General features: G+C 38.9%; 1 protein-coding gene across 1 annotated transcript in view; it reads left to right on the top strand.

Moving 5' to 3' along the window:
- Positions 1-2160: 2160 nt before the first annotated feature.
- The window catches only part of TMX3 (thioredoxin related transmembrane protein 3), a 36506-nt gene continuing 20373 nt past the window's right edge, over positions 2161-18293 (top strand). The window contains exons 1-6 of the mRNA XM_081097626.1: positions 2161-2345; positions 3384-3438; positions 6999-7038; positions 8458-8581; positions 16475-16520; positions 17867-17947. Coding sequence (XP_080953752.1) covers positions 2300-2345; positions 3384-3438; positions 6999-7038; positions 8458-8581; positions 16475-16520; positions 17867-17947 — 392 coding nt within the window. The 5' untranslated portion in view covers positions 2161-2299. The remainder of the gene's footprint in view (positions 2346-3383; positions 3439-6998; positions 7039-8457; positions 8582-16474; positions 16521-17866; positions 17948-18293) is intronic.

The raw sequence follows: 18293 nt of genomic DNA, 5'->3' as shown, positions 1-18293 counted from the left end.
ACCAGCAGCCACAACGCAACGTCAGGATTGCTTTCTATTGAATGACCATATCTTCAGCACGTTATACATTATCTACAAATATTGGTGACATTCAATAGAGCAGAAGTTAACAACTGGTATATAACTTTTGGTTGCAATGAGGTGTGTGTTTTTTTGTTTTGTTTTGTTTTTTCATTTAAACATTGTGCTGTTGCTCTAGCTGGTTTGGCTCAGTGGATAGAGCATCGGCCTATGGACTGAAGGGTCCCGTGTTAGATTCTGGTCAAGGGCACATCCCAGGGTTGCAGGCTCGATCCCCAGTAGAGGGAGTGCAGGAGGCAACCGATCAATGGTTCTCTCTCATCACTGATGTTTCTATCTCTCTCTTCCTCTCCCTGCCTCTCCCTTCCTCTCTGAAATCAATAAAAATATATATTTTTTAAAAAAATATCGTGCTGTTGAGAATTATACTGTAGTCTAGCTTTTAGTATTAGCAAATCAAAGCGATATTAGCCCTTTTGTCTAGACAGCAGCCTATCAGATGTTGACTGTTTTGTAATTTGTATCTTACTCTCCTAGATTCCATATCCTACCATCAGCACACATCCTTCTCACTCCAACCAGGTCATAAATGCTTGCCAAAAAATAAATGCCAGCTAGTCTTTGAGGGGTGCCTGTTACATAGCAGAAGTAGATCAGTCAAGTCTCTCTCCTCAAGGGAACTGACTGTCTAGCTTGAGATATAATGAATGGCTATCTGTATAAAAGCAATATAGATAATACAGAATTACAGAAAATGTCTTACAGAGATTCACAGACAGGAGGAAAAGTTAGGGTGGGTTTGGGACTTGGATTAGGTTATTTTTGAAAGGGTAAGTTTCAGGCAATTTGTTTATTTGTTATATACAGTTACCTTGGTGTTTTTACTTGGTGTTAGCATATGATTTATAGTTATTTGTTTTTGTGTATTTGTTTTGCAAAAGAAGCCTTGTTCCTACCTTGAGAACAATTTGACCTCTTGTGTTTCATGTTTCACCTAAGACACAAATAAAAGTGATGTTCTAAGAAACAACAACAACAACAAAAAAAAAACCAACAAAGCCCCAAAACAAAAGAACACCAGCTCTGGAGTCTGGGACTTTGTTTCAAATAACAACTTCATTCTTTTTAGTTATTAAGGAAATTATCTCCTCTGAGTCCCTGGATCCTCATCCATAATATATTCTACTTTGAGAACTTTGATTACATATCTATGCATGTTAAGCTCTTAAACTAAACACTCACTTAAAAATATTTTTGAATCTGAACGTCTGCATTGGATACTATGCTATATGCATAAAAGGGAGGAAACCTAGGGCTTACTCTCAATCAGATTATAATTTAGCCTTCTAATCATGGGGAATAGCAATGTTTATGAGATTTCTGCCTATTGGAATTTTGAACTTAAGGTGAATCGGCTGACATTGCAATCCATATCTGTTCTCACAACACACATTCAATAACTGACTATCTAAATCCTGAAATTTTATGTCCTACAAAAATTTCATTTGAATTAGATGTGATAACTGCTGCTAAAACCATCCTAAAAAACTTTGTCGCTTTTAGAAATCATTTTTGTTGTGTAGAAAGACAGCAATAAATGTTTTATAGCAAGTACTTTATCTCTAAAAGAAAACAGAGGAAATCATCAAAAAATATATCCTATGATCAACTTCATTTTACCAGGTTTCAAGATTTAAAAAATTTTGAAGGTATTCCTTTAGTTGGCAAACATGAGCTTTCTATTCTAAGACAGACATCCTATTTTGCAAACAGGTTCAAAGACTGTTGAAATAGTACATGGAGGGTCCCGTAGCAAAAGAACCTTTCTAACCATTGCTAGCTACCGCACCTCTGCAGGAATCTCATCCTTCACTGCACTTGAGCAGCGAGGGAAAAACCTGGCAGAATCCAACCTCAAGCTGCGCTGTCGGAATCCACCTCCTTCTTCAAGTTCAGCCGGAACTGAACTTCCCTGAAACGCACCCAAGGGGGACTGGCCGCTTCGCCCGCCCGCGTCAGCGACCTCACTCGCGGTTCCCACGCTCCCCGAGGCCACTGAGAACGCCAACCTTCGTGGACGCGACTGCGCATGCGCCCCAGTTCTGCGCGTGCGCTCTGGTTCCGCGCATGCTCAGAGGCGGAGGCCGGCGGATCCTGGGAGCTGCCCCGCCCCTGCCCTCGGCGCCTAGCTTCCCTTCCGCGCCCCGGTTCCCCTTCCGGGAGCGCAGGCGGCGGCCGCTACTGCTTTCTCTCAGCCTGCAGCTCTCCTGCGGCGACCATGGCAGCTCGGACACCCGGGGCTGCCTTGCGGCTCTGCGCCACTGGTACAGGCCTGGCGGGGGTGGTGCGGGTGGGCGCGGGGACCCTCCCCGGATGGGGTCGGGCCCGGACCGCCCTCGGGGTCCCTCGCCGTGACTCCTTCCTCCCACGCGGGCTGCCCGAGACCAGTGTCACGCGCGGGAAGGATGAGTTTTCCTCTGTTCGGTTCTGATTCTCAGGGTGGCAGGAAGTTTCCGGAGCGCTGGCTCCACTTACAGGCGTGAAGGATGCTACCTTCCGAAGGTGCAGCCACTCAGGGCTTGGGCTTTAGGGTCCGAGTCTTTGGGAAGAAGGGGCGAAGGGTGGGGTGTCCCAGGGCAGAACAGACTCAGGTGCCCAGTGGAAAGTGCCCCGAATGTGGGTGGGCCTTTGCCCAGCCCCCGCGCCCCTGTTTCTCTCTGGGCTGTTTTCACTCAGTAACCAGGATGTGCCAGATCCTCTTCCGGAATACGTATTGGTGGTGGAGCTCAAGACCTATGAAATTGGGAATAAAAACTAACCGTTTGGAAGAGATTAACCAAAGAACGTAAATGCATATATGCAAAACTCATGGACACAGGCAGTAGTGCGGTGAAGACCCGGGGCGGGGAAGAGGGTGGGGAAGCGAGGGTTACTGGAGGGAAAATGAGACACCTGTAATGCTTTCAACAATATAATTTTTTTAAAAAAGCTAAAGTATGTAGAATGGTATTTGGAGTTTATGCCGAGGAGATCATTGGTATTAGAGAAAAAGGAAAAACAACGATTTCTATCCCTATTCCAAAAAGATGGCATGTAACAAGGAAAAATGGGATGAAAGTGGAAGTATATTTAAAAAGAACCTCTGTGGTTTACTAGCCTTTCACAGTACGGTTGCATGCAGAGTGTTTATTAAACATTTGAACTATTTATGCTTTTTCATCACTTGTGCCCTGGGATGGTTCAATGAATTTTTTGGTAGGTTGATAAAAATCAAAAACATTTTTTTTAGATGACTTGAGCTTATAGTACAAGCCAAATGATACACCAGCATTTATTATATATGTTTTCCCTTTTTCTTTCAGTTTTTTTACTTGAGATGGCTTTCTGTAAAGGATTCGTACAAGATTTAGATGAATCGTGAGTATATATATTTTTAAGTAGTATCTTCTTCCAACTCTGAATATTTGGATGAATCTAGTCTTTTAATAATAGAGCCAGTAATAACCAGTGCGTACTATATATAGCACTAATTTTGTTCAAAGAGTTTTACTAAGTTGTAAGATTTTAAAAAGTGCCCAACTCATCTGTGTTCTATTTTATCATTTCACCTGGATTTGCTATGTTTTTCTGCTTTAATCAGTAAGTGGCTGCTGGAATTTGGGACCATGCTGTGTTTTTGTGTGTATGTGTTTGTTTGTTTTTACAGTACCACACCATTAATCACAAGGCCTTGCTTATAGTAGGTGAAGAGTTGTGCTCCAGACCAAAACCCAATGTGTGATCTTTCAGACAATTGTAAAGCTTTACCTGGCAGGCCTCCAAGGGGAAACTACCCTCCCCACACTAAACTCGCTGTACAACCGCTGCCCGCAGTCTCTGGAGGGAGTTGTAGCCATAGACTCGGGCCTCCAGGGCCAGCGTGCTAGCTAGGCTACATGTCTGCATTCCTAGCCCACTTGCCTTTAGGCAGGAGGCAGGGGGCTCACCTGAGGCATTTCCTGTGCACCTTGCAGAGCCCTCCTTACAGAGGGGCGTGGCCGAGGCACTTTGCTCCACCTGGACTCGGCGCTTTTCACCTGTCCCTTTTCCCTGGCCGTCCCTCTGCCCAGGGGTCCGTAAAGAGGCAGAGGCAGAAGAAGCCTTTGGTTCACTGCTCCTCTGTAAGTGCCGACCCTTGCCTGGCGCGGTTCCCCTTGGGAAAATGGAACACTGGGGAGCTGGTGCCTTTTTTGTGTGCCCCTTGGCTTGCATCATAGCAGTGAGTGAAGAAAGCCTCCATTGTTACTTTCAGTTTGACTTGTCCTACTTACCACCTCCACGTGGCAACATTGCTGTAGCAGCAGGGTGGTCAGTTGAGCACATGCCGTTCTGACAAGCAAAAGCCTCAGGGTCTATGGGGCCCTTTATCAGCCATGCCAGTGAGTACTGGGGAGGACTAGCAGATTGTTTACAGAAACTGTTTGATCCTGGGAGAACCGTTGTCAACAGGGAGGTAATGTTCTTACATGTTAAAGGTTAAAGTCAGTGGTACGGAGGCAGGCTAAATAGCCATCTTAGACAGTGAGAAAGAATAACTGAATTTATTTAAGGGAAAGGGGGTGGGTGATGGGGATATCCAGAGGGATGGGCTACACAGCACTGAGCCAAAGCGTACTGAGTCATGATGGCAACAAAAAATGTATTTAGGACAGTAAAACGAAGAAGGGCATAGAAGAAGCAACAGGAGAGCCTAGGCTGGGCTGCTTTGTCTCACTGGGAAGTTAGAGAAAAGGGAGCCTTGGGGACAGGTTCGGGGTGGAGCCTGGGACAAGCTGCTGCTGCTCATTGCTCCCCTGGTTGCAAGTCTCATAGGGTCCCTTAGAGGTTGGGGGATACATCCCTGTGGAGGAATGGAAAGGGGTTGCTCTTTGCTGAGAGAGTGCGCACTGGGTCCTTTGCCTTGAGCATATTTCTCTCTCTTGCAGGTGGAAATAGAGGTTTCAGGGTAGAGTCTTAATAGAATACTCATCAGTTTTCCAGGTGTGCTCTTTCAGCATGGTGTTCTCCACCAATTGGTTAGTGCCAGGGCAGGGGGTCATTAGTCAATACAGTTAGTCCTGAGGCAGCCAAGGCACCACTTTTCTGGTTTTGCTGCTTTTCAGGGCCTGAAGCTGAAATACAACTGAGGCCTAGATGTTATCTTTAGAGAGAAAAGGGCCAGGGGTGGTCTAAACAGCCTGACCAGCGATATGAAAGATCCAGGATCCAAACTGCACTACCAGTGATATTCTAGGGGAGGATACGTTGCCCCGGGGGCAAGGTTCTTGTTTTCTCAGGTTTGCCCCTTGGTAGGCATCTGGAGCTTTCTGCCCTGGTGAGTTTCTGTACCTGGCCCATCGTCCTTGCTCTGGGGTCTGACAGTAACTATAGACCTCCTCCTTTAGAATGGCCTGACAGCCATGACTTTAGCCAGGAGTTTACCTGGGGAGGAGGAAGGGAAGATGAACAGGCATAGGTACCCCAAACCCGCACCTTCTTTAGATGGATGTTCTGTTGACTGACAGGTATGGCCCACCATCATGAGGGGTGCAGTGTGTGCTACCTGCTGTGAATGTCCTGACCCACTGATGCCAGGGTTTGACAAGAAGGACAGGTTTTCGTCCTAGTTTAGTGTCGTCTCACACCAGCCCAATCCAAGATGGTGTCTGAATTTCTGTCCTCTGGTGGACCCAGCAGGCAATCAGTTGCACCCCTGCTTGCTCTGGGGTAACAATTCCTTTCCATGTTTAGCTGACAAGCCTGGTATGCTCCTCGATTCCATTTTCCTTTGTCAGCATAGAGGCCCGTGAAAATACAGCAGTGCTTATTTGCTGGGGCTGGAGTGAGGAACGGGAGGTGGGAGAGCAGTGGTCAGATCATCTTACAGTCCTAGCCCTTACGAGTAGCCTTACAAATTCAAAGTACTCCACCGTGCTTGGTGAAGGTTGAATGGTGTCCACACCTAATTCTATTCCAGTAAGTTAACCCAAAGGAGCCATCATTGACCCAGGCCCAGGGGCGATCCAGGAGGACTCTGTCTCTGGTTCCCCATTGGACTAGAGGAGGCTCCTTGGTTGTTATTCCTGAGAGGTGGAGGGCCACTTGGGAGACCTTTTCATGGAGTTGTAAGACTCCGGCTGGGCTCCTGTGCCTTTGCCACTACACCATAGAGTCCAGGGTCTCCCTCATTAGCAGCATGATTGGAATTTCTGCTCATGAGCCTACTACTGCACTTGGCTGCCAAGGCCCAGCAAAGGCCAATAACTGCCTCTCAAAGAGTTGTATCTTTCAGTCAACTTGGGGAGGATATAGATCCTTGGAATCCAGGAGAAGAGAGCCCTGGTGGCCTGCTGGAGGGCTGCCAGGGTGTCCTGCTAGTTGGAGCCCTACTCAAAGGCAGTGGCCTTTCTGATAACCTGGTAGATGGGTGCCATCCAAATCCCCACATGGGTTATATGACAGCATCAGTAGCTGATTGGGCCCATCAATTCCTAGACCTCTTTTCTATTTAGGGGTTGGAAAGGGCAAGAAGGAGAGCAGCTATTCTCACAAAACCACGTTGTTTGCTCAGTGTAAAACCACCGAGTCATCATTATCAGAAGCTGAAATTCAAGTTCCCAGATGCCAACTAAGGGCAACCCAAGGCAGGCAAGCTTTCCAAGGATAGCAGCCTCAGGCCTGCTGCATTAACTAACTACAGGTGTGAATGGAGCAGAAGGCATAGGTGCTGAGCATGTGTCTGTTTCTACCAACTGCCACTTCATTACTTCAGTTCTCTACTTTTATTATGATGTTTAATGGATAAGATTTAGAGATCATTGAGTAAAATTTGCACGTAAAAATTTATTAAAAGAATTTTGTTGCATGCCCCTATATTTATCAACTAATTATCCCCACCTGTTATTCAGTGGTAAAGTAGAAACATACAAAGGCTTGTTTCCTTGTTTTTTGTTTTGTAGGTTTAAGGACAATCGAAAAGATGACATTTGGCTTGTAGATGTGAGTATGTAAAATTTTTGTACTAATTAACCACCCCTACAATTTTAAACATTATTTTCTACTAGAGGCCCAGTGCACAGATTCGTGCACCAGTGTGGTCCCTCTGCCTGGCCTTCACCCTCACAATCCAGGACCCCTCGGGGGGATGTCAGAGAGCCAGTTTCAGCCCCATCCCCGCAGGCCAGGCTGAGGGTCCTCTAGTATGCATATAAGATCTTTTGTTAATCTCTTCCTGCCCTCCCTCACCCCACTTTTCTCTGAGATTCATCAGTCTGTTCTATGTTTCCATGCCTTGGTTTCCACTCCTGTGTTGAGCGTCTGCCCTCTGGTGGTCAGTGCACATCATAGCTACTGGCCAGTTAGCCAGTCACTTAGGCTTTTATATATATAGATGAACCTCAGAGCCTTAAAGTTCCTGGCAAGGAACTTGACTTTGATGAAGTTCTGATGAGGTTGGCTTGTGGATTGTGTCTGAGGGAGATTATCGTATGATTTTTATTTCAAAATTCACTCTTGGTCTGTCATGTTACCGAAGAGACTGTGTATATTAATCACTTGGCAGTCAAAATCATCTTTCATCTTAACAGTAACAAAGTCAAATTTTTCTCATTTTCAAGTGTGGATTATAGTCACACTTTACGGTGTTTGGAGTTCATTTTCACCTGCCTCAGTAAAAGAGGAGAGTGGCAGCGGAAGAGACAGACTCAGAGTAGCAGCGTGGACACTTAGTGAAGCCAGGCTGTGGGCACAAGGCTCACTGTGTATTTCTCCCTCTCTCTCGTGCCTGTGTTTGAACATTGCCAAAGTACAGTGTTCACAGATAGATAAGTCCTATTTCATGAAAGTACAGCAAGCATTGTGTTACACCATTTAACCTAACACCAGTTACCACCTCAGCCTGCTGGTGATTCTGAAGAAGGAAGAACTGTGGTTTTAGTTTAACCAGCCTTATTTGTCCCTCTGCCAAACCAGTCATCTTAATGGTTTCTCCCATTTTATCAATGGTTACTCTTAAACTAGTAAAGGCAGCTGCTGTGTTGGAATTTTTGTAGTAGAAATAGATTCAAATTTATTATTAACACCTAAGGGGTGTGCACATGATGTGTATTGTATTTGATGGTCTCATTTTATACATAACATGGACACATCTCTTGGAAACAAAGATGCTTTTATTGTAAATCATGTATCTATTTAAAATACATATCAGTAAATATTTTAAAGTTACCTTAAAATAGTGTCAGTATTGAGGGGTATGCTTTATGTATATGTTTTGTTAACCAATTGAAAGTAATATTTAGTCTTTGTTTTGTCTAAAACATTATTATTAGATCATTTTGTCAAAGAGATTCTTTAAAATGAAGACTGATATCCACAGCAGCACAGTATTTTAGTGATTGTTTTTGTTTGTTTTTTAACAAGTTTTATGCACCATGGTGTGGTCATTGTAAAAAACTGGAGCCGATTTGGAATGAAGTTGGTCTTGAAATGAAAAGCATTGGTTCGCCAGTTAAAGTTGGAAAGATGGATGCTACTTCCTATTCTAGTAAGCATTTACTCAGTTTACTTTTTAACTGTTAGCCTAATGAAACTGTATAAATTGCAAAGCTGTATTCAAGGTAGGAGGAAGAAATACATGTTTTTTTGCCCATGTGAAATTAAAGTTATCTTCAATTAAGACTGTGCTTTTTGAGTTAAATGAATTAACCATTGGGTGTGTAATATGAAATATGTTAACTGAAAGCCTATTGGAGATGTGTAAGCTCTTGTTTCTATTTTGAGCCCACTTGAGATAATTTGTGACTTGCAGCAACAATAAAAATTTGAGCACTGACCTATTGATATTGCTGTGTGAATTAAGAATGAGTGTTTGTTATTTGATTAGTGTGAGACGGCATGGCTGAGGGGTAAATGGGAATATGAAGGACGAGTTGAGTTAGGATAAATGCAGGTGAGGGTCAGGAAAGTATTCACTTTAGAGAGAGTACTAGAGCAAAATCATAGAGTTGGAAATGAGTTTACTGAGTGCGTACCAGAGAATAGACTGTTGTTGGCAGACTATGGCCCATGGCCAAAATCTGGCCACTACAGTATCTGGTTTTGTAAATGGAGCTCTACTGGAACACAGCACACTGGTTTGTATACTATTACCCGTGGTTGTCTTCATGTTCCATTGGCACAGTGAGTGATTGTAATAGAGACTGTATCCCCCACAGAGCCCAAACATTTATTTTACGACCCTATACAGAAAACGTTTACCAGTGCCTGTCTTAAAGGATTTGGGAAAAGACAAAATTAAGTTTAGAAATTTGGAAAGAGGATGGCTTCAGAGAACAGATTCTGGCTCTGCTGTGTATATGCTTTATTTAGATATGCTCTTGCTGTACAGCACCAGGAAAGTACCTTAGCACCTCTAACTTCGGTTTCCACAGAGGTAAATTTTTATTGTAAGGCCTCTTAATGATTATTTTGAGATTTCAATAATGTAGTACATATAAAGTCCCTTGTTCTATTCAGTAAATGTAGGTTCCTTTTTCCTTTAATCAGTGAAGAAAGAGGAAGTATGTAATGAGTAATTCATTTTAGAAAATCAGGGTTATACTCGATACAATTTTGGAACAAGAAAGACCTATGTTTTCATCCCAACTCTTCCATGTCCTGCTTTTTTGACTTTGGGGAAGTACTTAATCTCTTCATTTCAGTTTTATTGTCTGTAAATGGAAGAGTAATAATCCTCTAAGTTATGATTGTACTGATATTTCATATTCAAACCCCTTACCACAATTACTACTACATACAAGGTGCTAAGGGGCCCTCATGTGGGACAAAGTGTTTTACGTCTTATTGCTTGTCAATTAAGAGGCAATACATGTTTTTGAGAAGGCCAATGGCTTGCTACATGTAGTAAGGAAAGAAGAGTAGAGATAAGAAAATCATCTAAGTCGACTTGTGTGCATCTTGGTGTAGAATGCTGGGAGCCTTGACTTGGGTGGTTGGCAGTAGAGTAAAGAGGAAATAGTAATTTTTAGAGACATTTTCAAGGGTGAAAATACAGATGTGATAGATTAGCTCTGTGGTAGAAAGAAAAACAGTTAAAAATAATAGTATAGGATTCTTAGCATAGTTACTGAACTGGTTATGTGGAAAATAATACTAAATTGAAATTTGTATGCATTTTCATGTTAGCAGCTATTTTGAATTTGGTATTTTGCTTTATTTATGTTTTGGAATAGGTCATTAGAGTACATGTGCGATGTTTGAGCTGGAATTATTGAGTCACACAAATGAATTGTTGAAACTTTGAGAGAAGAGATCAGTGGTAGAAGTTACTGTAGAGACAGACTAATATGCTTGAATTGGTATTTCTTGAAATAAGCTTTTAAAAAAGTTTAAGAAGTTACTCCTTTCAACTGTTGCTCATGAAAGTAATATTGTTTCTACACTTTTATGTTGATTAGACATGCATGTAAAGATATGTCCTTTATATGGTCATTCATTCATGGTCACTCAGTCAATATTTGGTTTGTCAAGCCTGTACTGGTCTGTAGAAATTAAACAAGAACCAAAGCAAATCCTTCTTGTCCTGGAAATACTTACAGTTAAACGGAGGGAGAGAGATGAACAAACTAACAAGTGCAATAAAGTCATAAACATGCCACATTCTGTGATCCTTTGAATCATTCAGTGGAGTAATTAAGTAATGTGTAAAGGAATATGGGAGTATAAAGATAATGAGAAAAATAAATCAGTAAACATCTTAATGGAGAACTACTCATGTGATGCTGCAGTGGTAACAGTTTACATTATGTCAGAAATTCATATCTAGTTCATTAGCTTATTATTCAGTGTTTATTAAGTGCTCTGTGTGCACTATTAAGTGGCATGAGAATCAGAGAAAAATAGTGAATACTTTTTCCTGAGTAGCTTAGAGAAGAAAGTATTTTAATTGCTGGAACTAAAAGCAATTTTCTTATAGGTCTTAAGACTTCATATATAGTTTGTAGCTTTTTAAATACTTTATGATGGGACTTTTTTTTCATTTCATTTTCATAAATCATTAAAAGGTTTAAATTTTGCCTCTGATCTTATGATAGTTAGGTTTTATTTGTTCACTTAGCATTGTGTAATATGTTATGCTGAATTAAGAGGAGGAAAAATCTCGCCAGAGGTTACATTGTGTGAAATGTAGACATTTAATACATTATCTGAAGCAAACCTCCAGCTTTAAGAAAAGGGACCAGGAACTGGTGTGTGCTGAGGACTGCCCTCTGCCAGGCACTGTGGTAGATGCTTCATTCATTTTCTGTCCTTTACTCCTTGGATATTGAATAATAAACCTTCACTCCTCTCCCAACCAGCATACAACCTGTGAGGCTTGCTTGTAGATTCTGTGACTGCTTGACTCATACAAAAATAGCTTATTTAAAAGTCATTCTTTTGTTCCAGTGCTGTAGAGTAAGCATCCATTCAACAGGTATTTAATGAGTGCTTACCATATTTCAGGATATGACAGACATGTTCTAGGCATTGGTGATACATGAGTGAGCAAAGCAGACAAAAGTCTCTACTCATGGAACTTACATTCTTAGTGGGAGAGACAAACAGTGACCAGTAAACTTAAGTATATTGAATGGGACTATTTAGTGTTTGATGTCAGTGATGGATGCATTTTTCATTTTATTATAGAATCATGGAGATGTTTTATGCACTATGAAGTAAGAGAAATTTATCTTCTTAGTATCTAAGCAAAAGTTGATATTCAATAACTATTATCTAGAGATTACAAATAGATCTTTTGCATATAATTCTTAAAGTTTTCTTAAATACTTCAGGGCAACTCCAGTGCAGGCAGTTTAGTAGAACTTAGAATCAAAGAGGTAACGAAATTGAATTTGTTTTCCCAAGCTAGCTGCCAATATGATTCCATGTCTAACTCTAGGATACTAACAGATTGGCTGATTCATTGGTAGATTCATCCCCCTAGGTCAGTGATGGCGAACCTACGACACACGTGTCAGAGGTGACACGCAAACTCATTTTTTTGGTTGATTTTTCTTTGTTAAATGGCGTTTAAATATATAAAATAAATATAAAAAATATACATCTTTGTTTTACTATGGTTGCAAATATCAAAAAATTCCTATATGTGACGTGGCACCAGAGTTAAGTTAGGGTTTTTCAAAATGCTGACACGCCGAGCTCAAAAGGTTCGCCATCACTGCCCTAGGTGGCGTTAGGCAGTCACGGAGCCAGTGTTTCTCAGTGTGTAGTCTGCATACTACCTGCATTAGGGTTACTTGGGTTGCTCATATAAACTCAGATTCCAAAGTTCACACGAGCTCTACCGACTGAAAATCTCTGAGAATGGGTCATAAGAGTCTGTATTTTTACATGGACTTCAGGTGATTGTGCTGCATGCTTAAGCTGGAGAATCACAAAGTTAAGGCTTTAGATGGATAATCATTTATAGAACCTTGATTTGAGTGGGATAGGATTATTCAGTGGTCAACTGTAGAATACCTCATAGAGTATTTGTGAGGGTAGCTTATTTCTCAGTCATGCACATACTTGCAGTGAGTGGAAGCAAATGCTATCACACTCAGTCCAGCAAATCTCGGTATAGAATTCTTGAACTAGAGAAATTTGAACTATCATGATTTATTCTGCCCTGTGGTTTTTGTACCAATAATTTTTTGATGTATGGTGTCAGCTAGTACTATAACCAAATAACATTAAAAATTTGTGTAATGTCCAATGCAAATTCATATATGTATTTTAGCTTCTCTCTTTGTACATATCCCTTCAATAGTGAGTGCTAAAATTGTGTCTTGTTTGGAATTTTAAAAAGTTATAATGTTAGCTGCAATGATGTATTGATTTTTATTATGAAACCACTGAAATTCTGTTTATTCCTCAACCTAAGTTGAGGAATTGTGACAGTTGTATGATAAAGTTCATATTTTACCTATCTCTGAGTTATAAACTTGCAGTGACATTTGGCCAATAACATTTGTATTCTGATTCCTTGTTCACAGATTATATTTGCACTAGTGATATTTGGGGCCAAATAATTCTTTCTTTGGAGGGAGAAGGAGTTCCTATTCATTGTAGGATGTCTAGAAGTAGCACTGTCCCCTTACTTTCAAGTTGTGGCTGCCAAATAAGTCTCCAGACATTGCCCAGTGGCTCCTAGAAGTCAGCCCTCCCCCCCAATTGAGAACCATTGCTATATTTTATTCCCTTTCATGTCAGACACATAGTAACACTAAATGTTAAGAAAAACAGCATTTTTGAGCTGAAAAGGACTTTAAGTTCACCTCTTTACTGCTCCTCCCTCCCATTGTATAGATGAAGTAATGGAAGGTAATTAGCAGTGAAATGACTTTGAGTGATTTCAGTCACTGAATTTAGAGGTAGAATTAGACCCAGAATCCAAGATCACCATGAATCCACCACCAAGCTTGTCTGTCCCTTCAAGTTATCATTTCAAAGAGAAAATAAAAAAATAGCGGTTTCACATTTCCCCTCACTTATGATTATTTAAAATGACAAGTTATTCATGTTACAAATGGATTCTTCAAATTGTAAAGGAATTAATCTTAGATTTCTATACAAACTATTCTCTAATAATGAAACCAACAAAAAATGTAAAAGTCAGTTATAAGTTTTCTACACATGCTAATGCTTATTAATATCATCTGTACATAGAATTATCAGCAGATAATGACTTAAAAGTAAAGTCAGGATCAAGAATAGAAAGGAAATGGATCTAGCATTTGAGGATCTCTGTGTGCCAGATTCTCTGTTAGAGTCTTTTTTACTTGTGTTCTCATGGTAAAGTCGCACCCATAACCCTACAAGATGAGTGGTATCTTCAGATGGGGAAGCAATCGGAGAACTTAACACATTGCGGATCAGTAGTTTTATTGCTAGTTTTACCCAGTGGCCAGATAAGTTTCTATTGAACGAGTACAAAAAACATTTCACATAAATGTTAAAGGCACGCTTTAAAATTAAATACCCATTGCATTTTGAAGTTATTTATTACATGTTCTTACAGGCTAATATCTTTTTAAAGTATGACACTTTGTAAAACACTGTGTAATATGAAGTGAGAATTCTTGTGATTGTCCGCAATTTGTTAATAAATTATTCAGAGCTGCGCAGATGATAAATGAAGTTGGAATGCTAACCTGGGTCATTATATGTCTATAACTCATGCTTTGCTTGTGTGCTTTTATAAATTATACAACCATTTTCCTCAAGGGAAACCTAAGTTTGAAGTTTTAGGAATCACTGTCAATTGAAATTCTATCAGAAATAAAGATATGTTCAAGGAGCAAAGGGACTGCAGAGTGGGTGGTATTATAAATCTCCAGCTTATAGCTAGGAAACACTGAGGTCAGGGAAATGAAGTGATAGGGTTAAATTTCTCTGAAGCCTATTGTGAGAAACAACACCAAGTTACAAAATACCACCACTATATTTTCTCATTTGATTGCATATTTCATTTTTTCAATTTGATTTATATATGAATAAATTTTACACTACATTGTATAAGGAGTTGCTAGTGGGATGTGTCCTCCTCTCAATCAATTATGTTAGTCTTTACCTTTGGCAGTTTTTAATGAGCTCTGGTTGAAGGTGATGAGGGCTTGTATATACCTGCCTTAATTTGGAATGAGAAGCATTAAAAACATACTTTACTCACATAATGTCTTCCAAATCATTTCTTTTTAAAATTTATTTAATATATTGATTTGTAGAGGAAGGGAGAAAGAAACATTGATTTGCTATTTCACTTTTTTATGCATTTATTGGTTGATTCTTGTATGTGCCCTGCCTGAATATTGAAGCCGCAACCTTGGCATATTGGGACAACGCCCTAACCAACTGAGCAACCCAGCCCGGGCCTCTCCAAATCATTTCTTTGTTTTTACTTGGAACAAGGCAATCTCTATAACAGCAGTCTTCAATTAGAATATACTTGACAGAAGTAAGTCCTGAATTAGAGATGGCCCAGATAAATTATTTAATTGGCCTAAGTTCATATGACAGTTCAGAAGCAGGACCTACATCTTCAAAACCTGAATCCTTATTTTTTGTTACCTCTTCAGTTGCGTTGCCTCTAATAAAACCCACTTTCTGGTTCCCCCCTCTCCATGTGTAAGAGAGAAGCTTTAGGGTTGACAGAGATTTTGGATGTTATTTTGCCACAAATTTGCTTTGTTGTTATTCATGTATATTGGTAGGAGTGATTTGAAACCAAAGGTTAATAATTACTAAAATGATGACAGGTAAACCAGAACCCACGTGGAGACATAGTTTCCTTATACCCAGCTGTGATAATAAAATATTGTGGGAATAAAAAAAATTAACAAATGGAGAGATCAGTAAATGCAGTGTACTTACACTAGTATAGTCCTGCAAATATATTGTATATAGTCTGTTAACTGAAAATTGTTACTTTTTCTTTACTGTTCTAGTTGCCTTGAATCTGTGAAGAATTAGTATTAATTTACTATCATGATTTCTATAATTCTTAAAGCCTTGAGTCTCTATTCTTTGCTTGTACTTGTTACTATTTCTTCTTTCCTTTAAAAAGATGCTACTGTACCAAATGTGTCTCATTTGAACTTGAGGATCTATCTATATATATAAAAGCCTAATATGCAAAGTGTCCCCTCGGGAGTTTGACCGGGAGTTCGATCGCTATGATGTGCGCTGACCACCAGAAGGTGGTGCAGAATGAAGGAAGGCCCCAGCCGGCAGCTGCTAGGGACCCTATCCATGCACAAATTTTGTGCACTGGGCCTCTAATTTCAGAATAATCTTTGTGTCTATTGGAATTATTCTAGGTTATTACAAAAGCAGAAACTTCTAAAACCTTTTGGATAAAGTTGATTTTAGATCATATACTGACTATAGAAAATAAATAAATAATTTTGCATATATGACTGTTTTTAAAGGTAAAATGCAATGCAGTTCTTTTAAGACTCAGAAAACATTAAAGGAAGAGATGGGCCCTACCACTCGCCCCCCTCCCACTCGCCCCCTTTTTTTTAAAGAAATAATAGTGCTGGAAAGGAAGTCAAATTAGAAGTGAGACTTTATTTATATGTGTTTATTTATATATTTTAAAACAAAAGACTATCTTTTAAAATAAGTACTTTAGAGTCAAAATTTTAACTATTCTTTTGGCACTTATTTCTTATTTTGTCATAGGATTTTGTGTAGGGTGTAGGTTAGATTAAGTAATTGTTTTGTATGAGAACGTCATGTTTTTCTTTTTGTGAGTTTATATTCTCTTTAGAGGTAAAACAGCATATCTATATAAGTTTGTATAAACATATATGTTTTTTAAGTAAAAAGGCTCATTTATGACCTAGTTTCTCATTTTTAAAAAAAATTTAGAATTTTTATTCTTTTTCTTATCAAGGCATTGCTTCAGAGTTTGGAGTTCGAGGTTATCCAACAATTAAGCTGTAAGTTGAGTGTTGTATGTTTATATGTGTATTTTTATTAGTTCACTCTACTTACATTTTATTAGATTAAGTCCTAGTACTTTCCATGGAGGAGTGAAGTTTTGGGTTCAGTAGTTCTTTCCAGGGCCAGGATGTGATCAAAGGAGAGGGACTGCATCTTTATGCTTGTTTTTGTATTTAAGTGAATGTGCTGTTTACTAAAGGCTGATACATTAAACAGGATTTGACTGTGACAGGCCAGTTGTCTTCTATATTTTATGAAGGACAAGGTAACAAGTCCTAGTTATAGAAGGTCTTTTACCCTTGAGCAGCTCCAGAGTGTATTCTGCTTTGTCATGTGATTCCTGTATCCTAACAGATTTTACTTTCTGTAATTATGAAGGATATTTCATTAGAGTGAAAGAAATAAAGAGGATCAAATTTATAGATGTTAATTGTAATCTGTAGTTGTTGATCAAATATAACATATAGTATATATGTTGGAAGAAATGGGGTAAGAATTCTAAAGGGTTTATTTTATAATTATCGTTTTACTGAATTTTCTCAGGCATTTCATCCACTCCTTATTTTGATAATATGGGGAGTTAAATTGTGTTAAAACTTATTTTTATAATGAAGTAAGTTTTTATTTCACTATTTTAAAAATTCAAATTTCAAAATTTGAGTAATTTTATTTTTTTATTCTCGGGTTTTGTGTTGACCTCTCACCTTCCCCCACTTTTTAAATGTTTGCTAAACCTCTTTTACTTTCTTGTGTTAAGTAAATTATTCTTTCCATTCTTTAATTATAGATGTTCTGTTGTGCTATCACAATTTTTTTTTTAATTCTTAGTTGGACTCATAATTCATTGGCAGGCTTTAGAAATTACCTAATTTTCAATAAAAGATGTTTTTATGCATTGCTTTACTCTATAATCTTGGAGCACCTTTCAAGTTACTATGATACTGTAGGGCTTAAAATTTGTTTAATCACTACCAAAGTCCTATTAATTCCCTGGCCTTTTGCTTGCCTTTAAAAAGAGAAAACAGAATTATAAAGCTTTGACCAGTGCTTGACCAGGAATGTGTAGATTATTCATTATTTAGAAGACATAGATGCAATGCAACTATCAAATACACAGTAAATTATTTTCATGTAATTTTAACAAAATACAGCCTTTTTCTTTATATTTGGAGTTGCTGGTCCCCTGAAGCCAGTTGTCTACTATATTTTATTTGTTTATGCTATTTCTTCTCCATTTACTATTTTATATACTGTAATTTTATATAATAATATTGATTGATTATCATTAAATATTAAAATAGTTGAAATAATCCAAGCTTTTTTCTTTTGTTTTCTTTTTAAGATTAAAAGGGGACTTGGCATATAATTATAGAGGACCACGAACTAAAGATGATATTATTGAGTTTGCTCACAGAGTATCTGGGTAAGTTTTTACTAGAAAAGACCTTTAATATATGGCATCAATATTTGAAAATTAAATTATTTTTATAGGTCATTATTGAAGGACTTAACCTGAATAAAATTTGTCTACTTATTATGAGAGAAGGTAAGGTTACATAGACTATGCAAAGAGATTCTTTAAAAAAAGACAAGGGGAGAGTTGTGATACTTATTAATCTCACATTTAAATTTATTTACAGTATTGAAGACTTTTTCTCCCAATTTTTAATTGATTTTCAAAATTGGATTATTTCTAATAACTTGGTGAATCTTAATTTTTATTTTATTATACTTTTGCTTTTCTACTACCTGGCTTACATCATTTTATT

This window comes from Myotis nattereri, assembly GCF_964212035.1.
Source record: "Myotis nattereri genome assembly, chromosome: 8".
In the NCBI taxonomy this organism is placed as follows: domain Eukaryota; kingdom Metazoa; phylum Chordata; class Mammalia; order Chiroptera; family Vespertilionidae; genus Myotis; species Myotis nattereri.
This window is presented reverse-complemented; position numbering and strand designations above follow the sequence as displayed.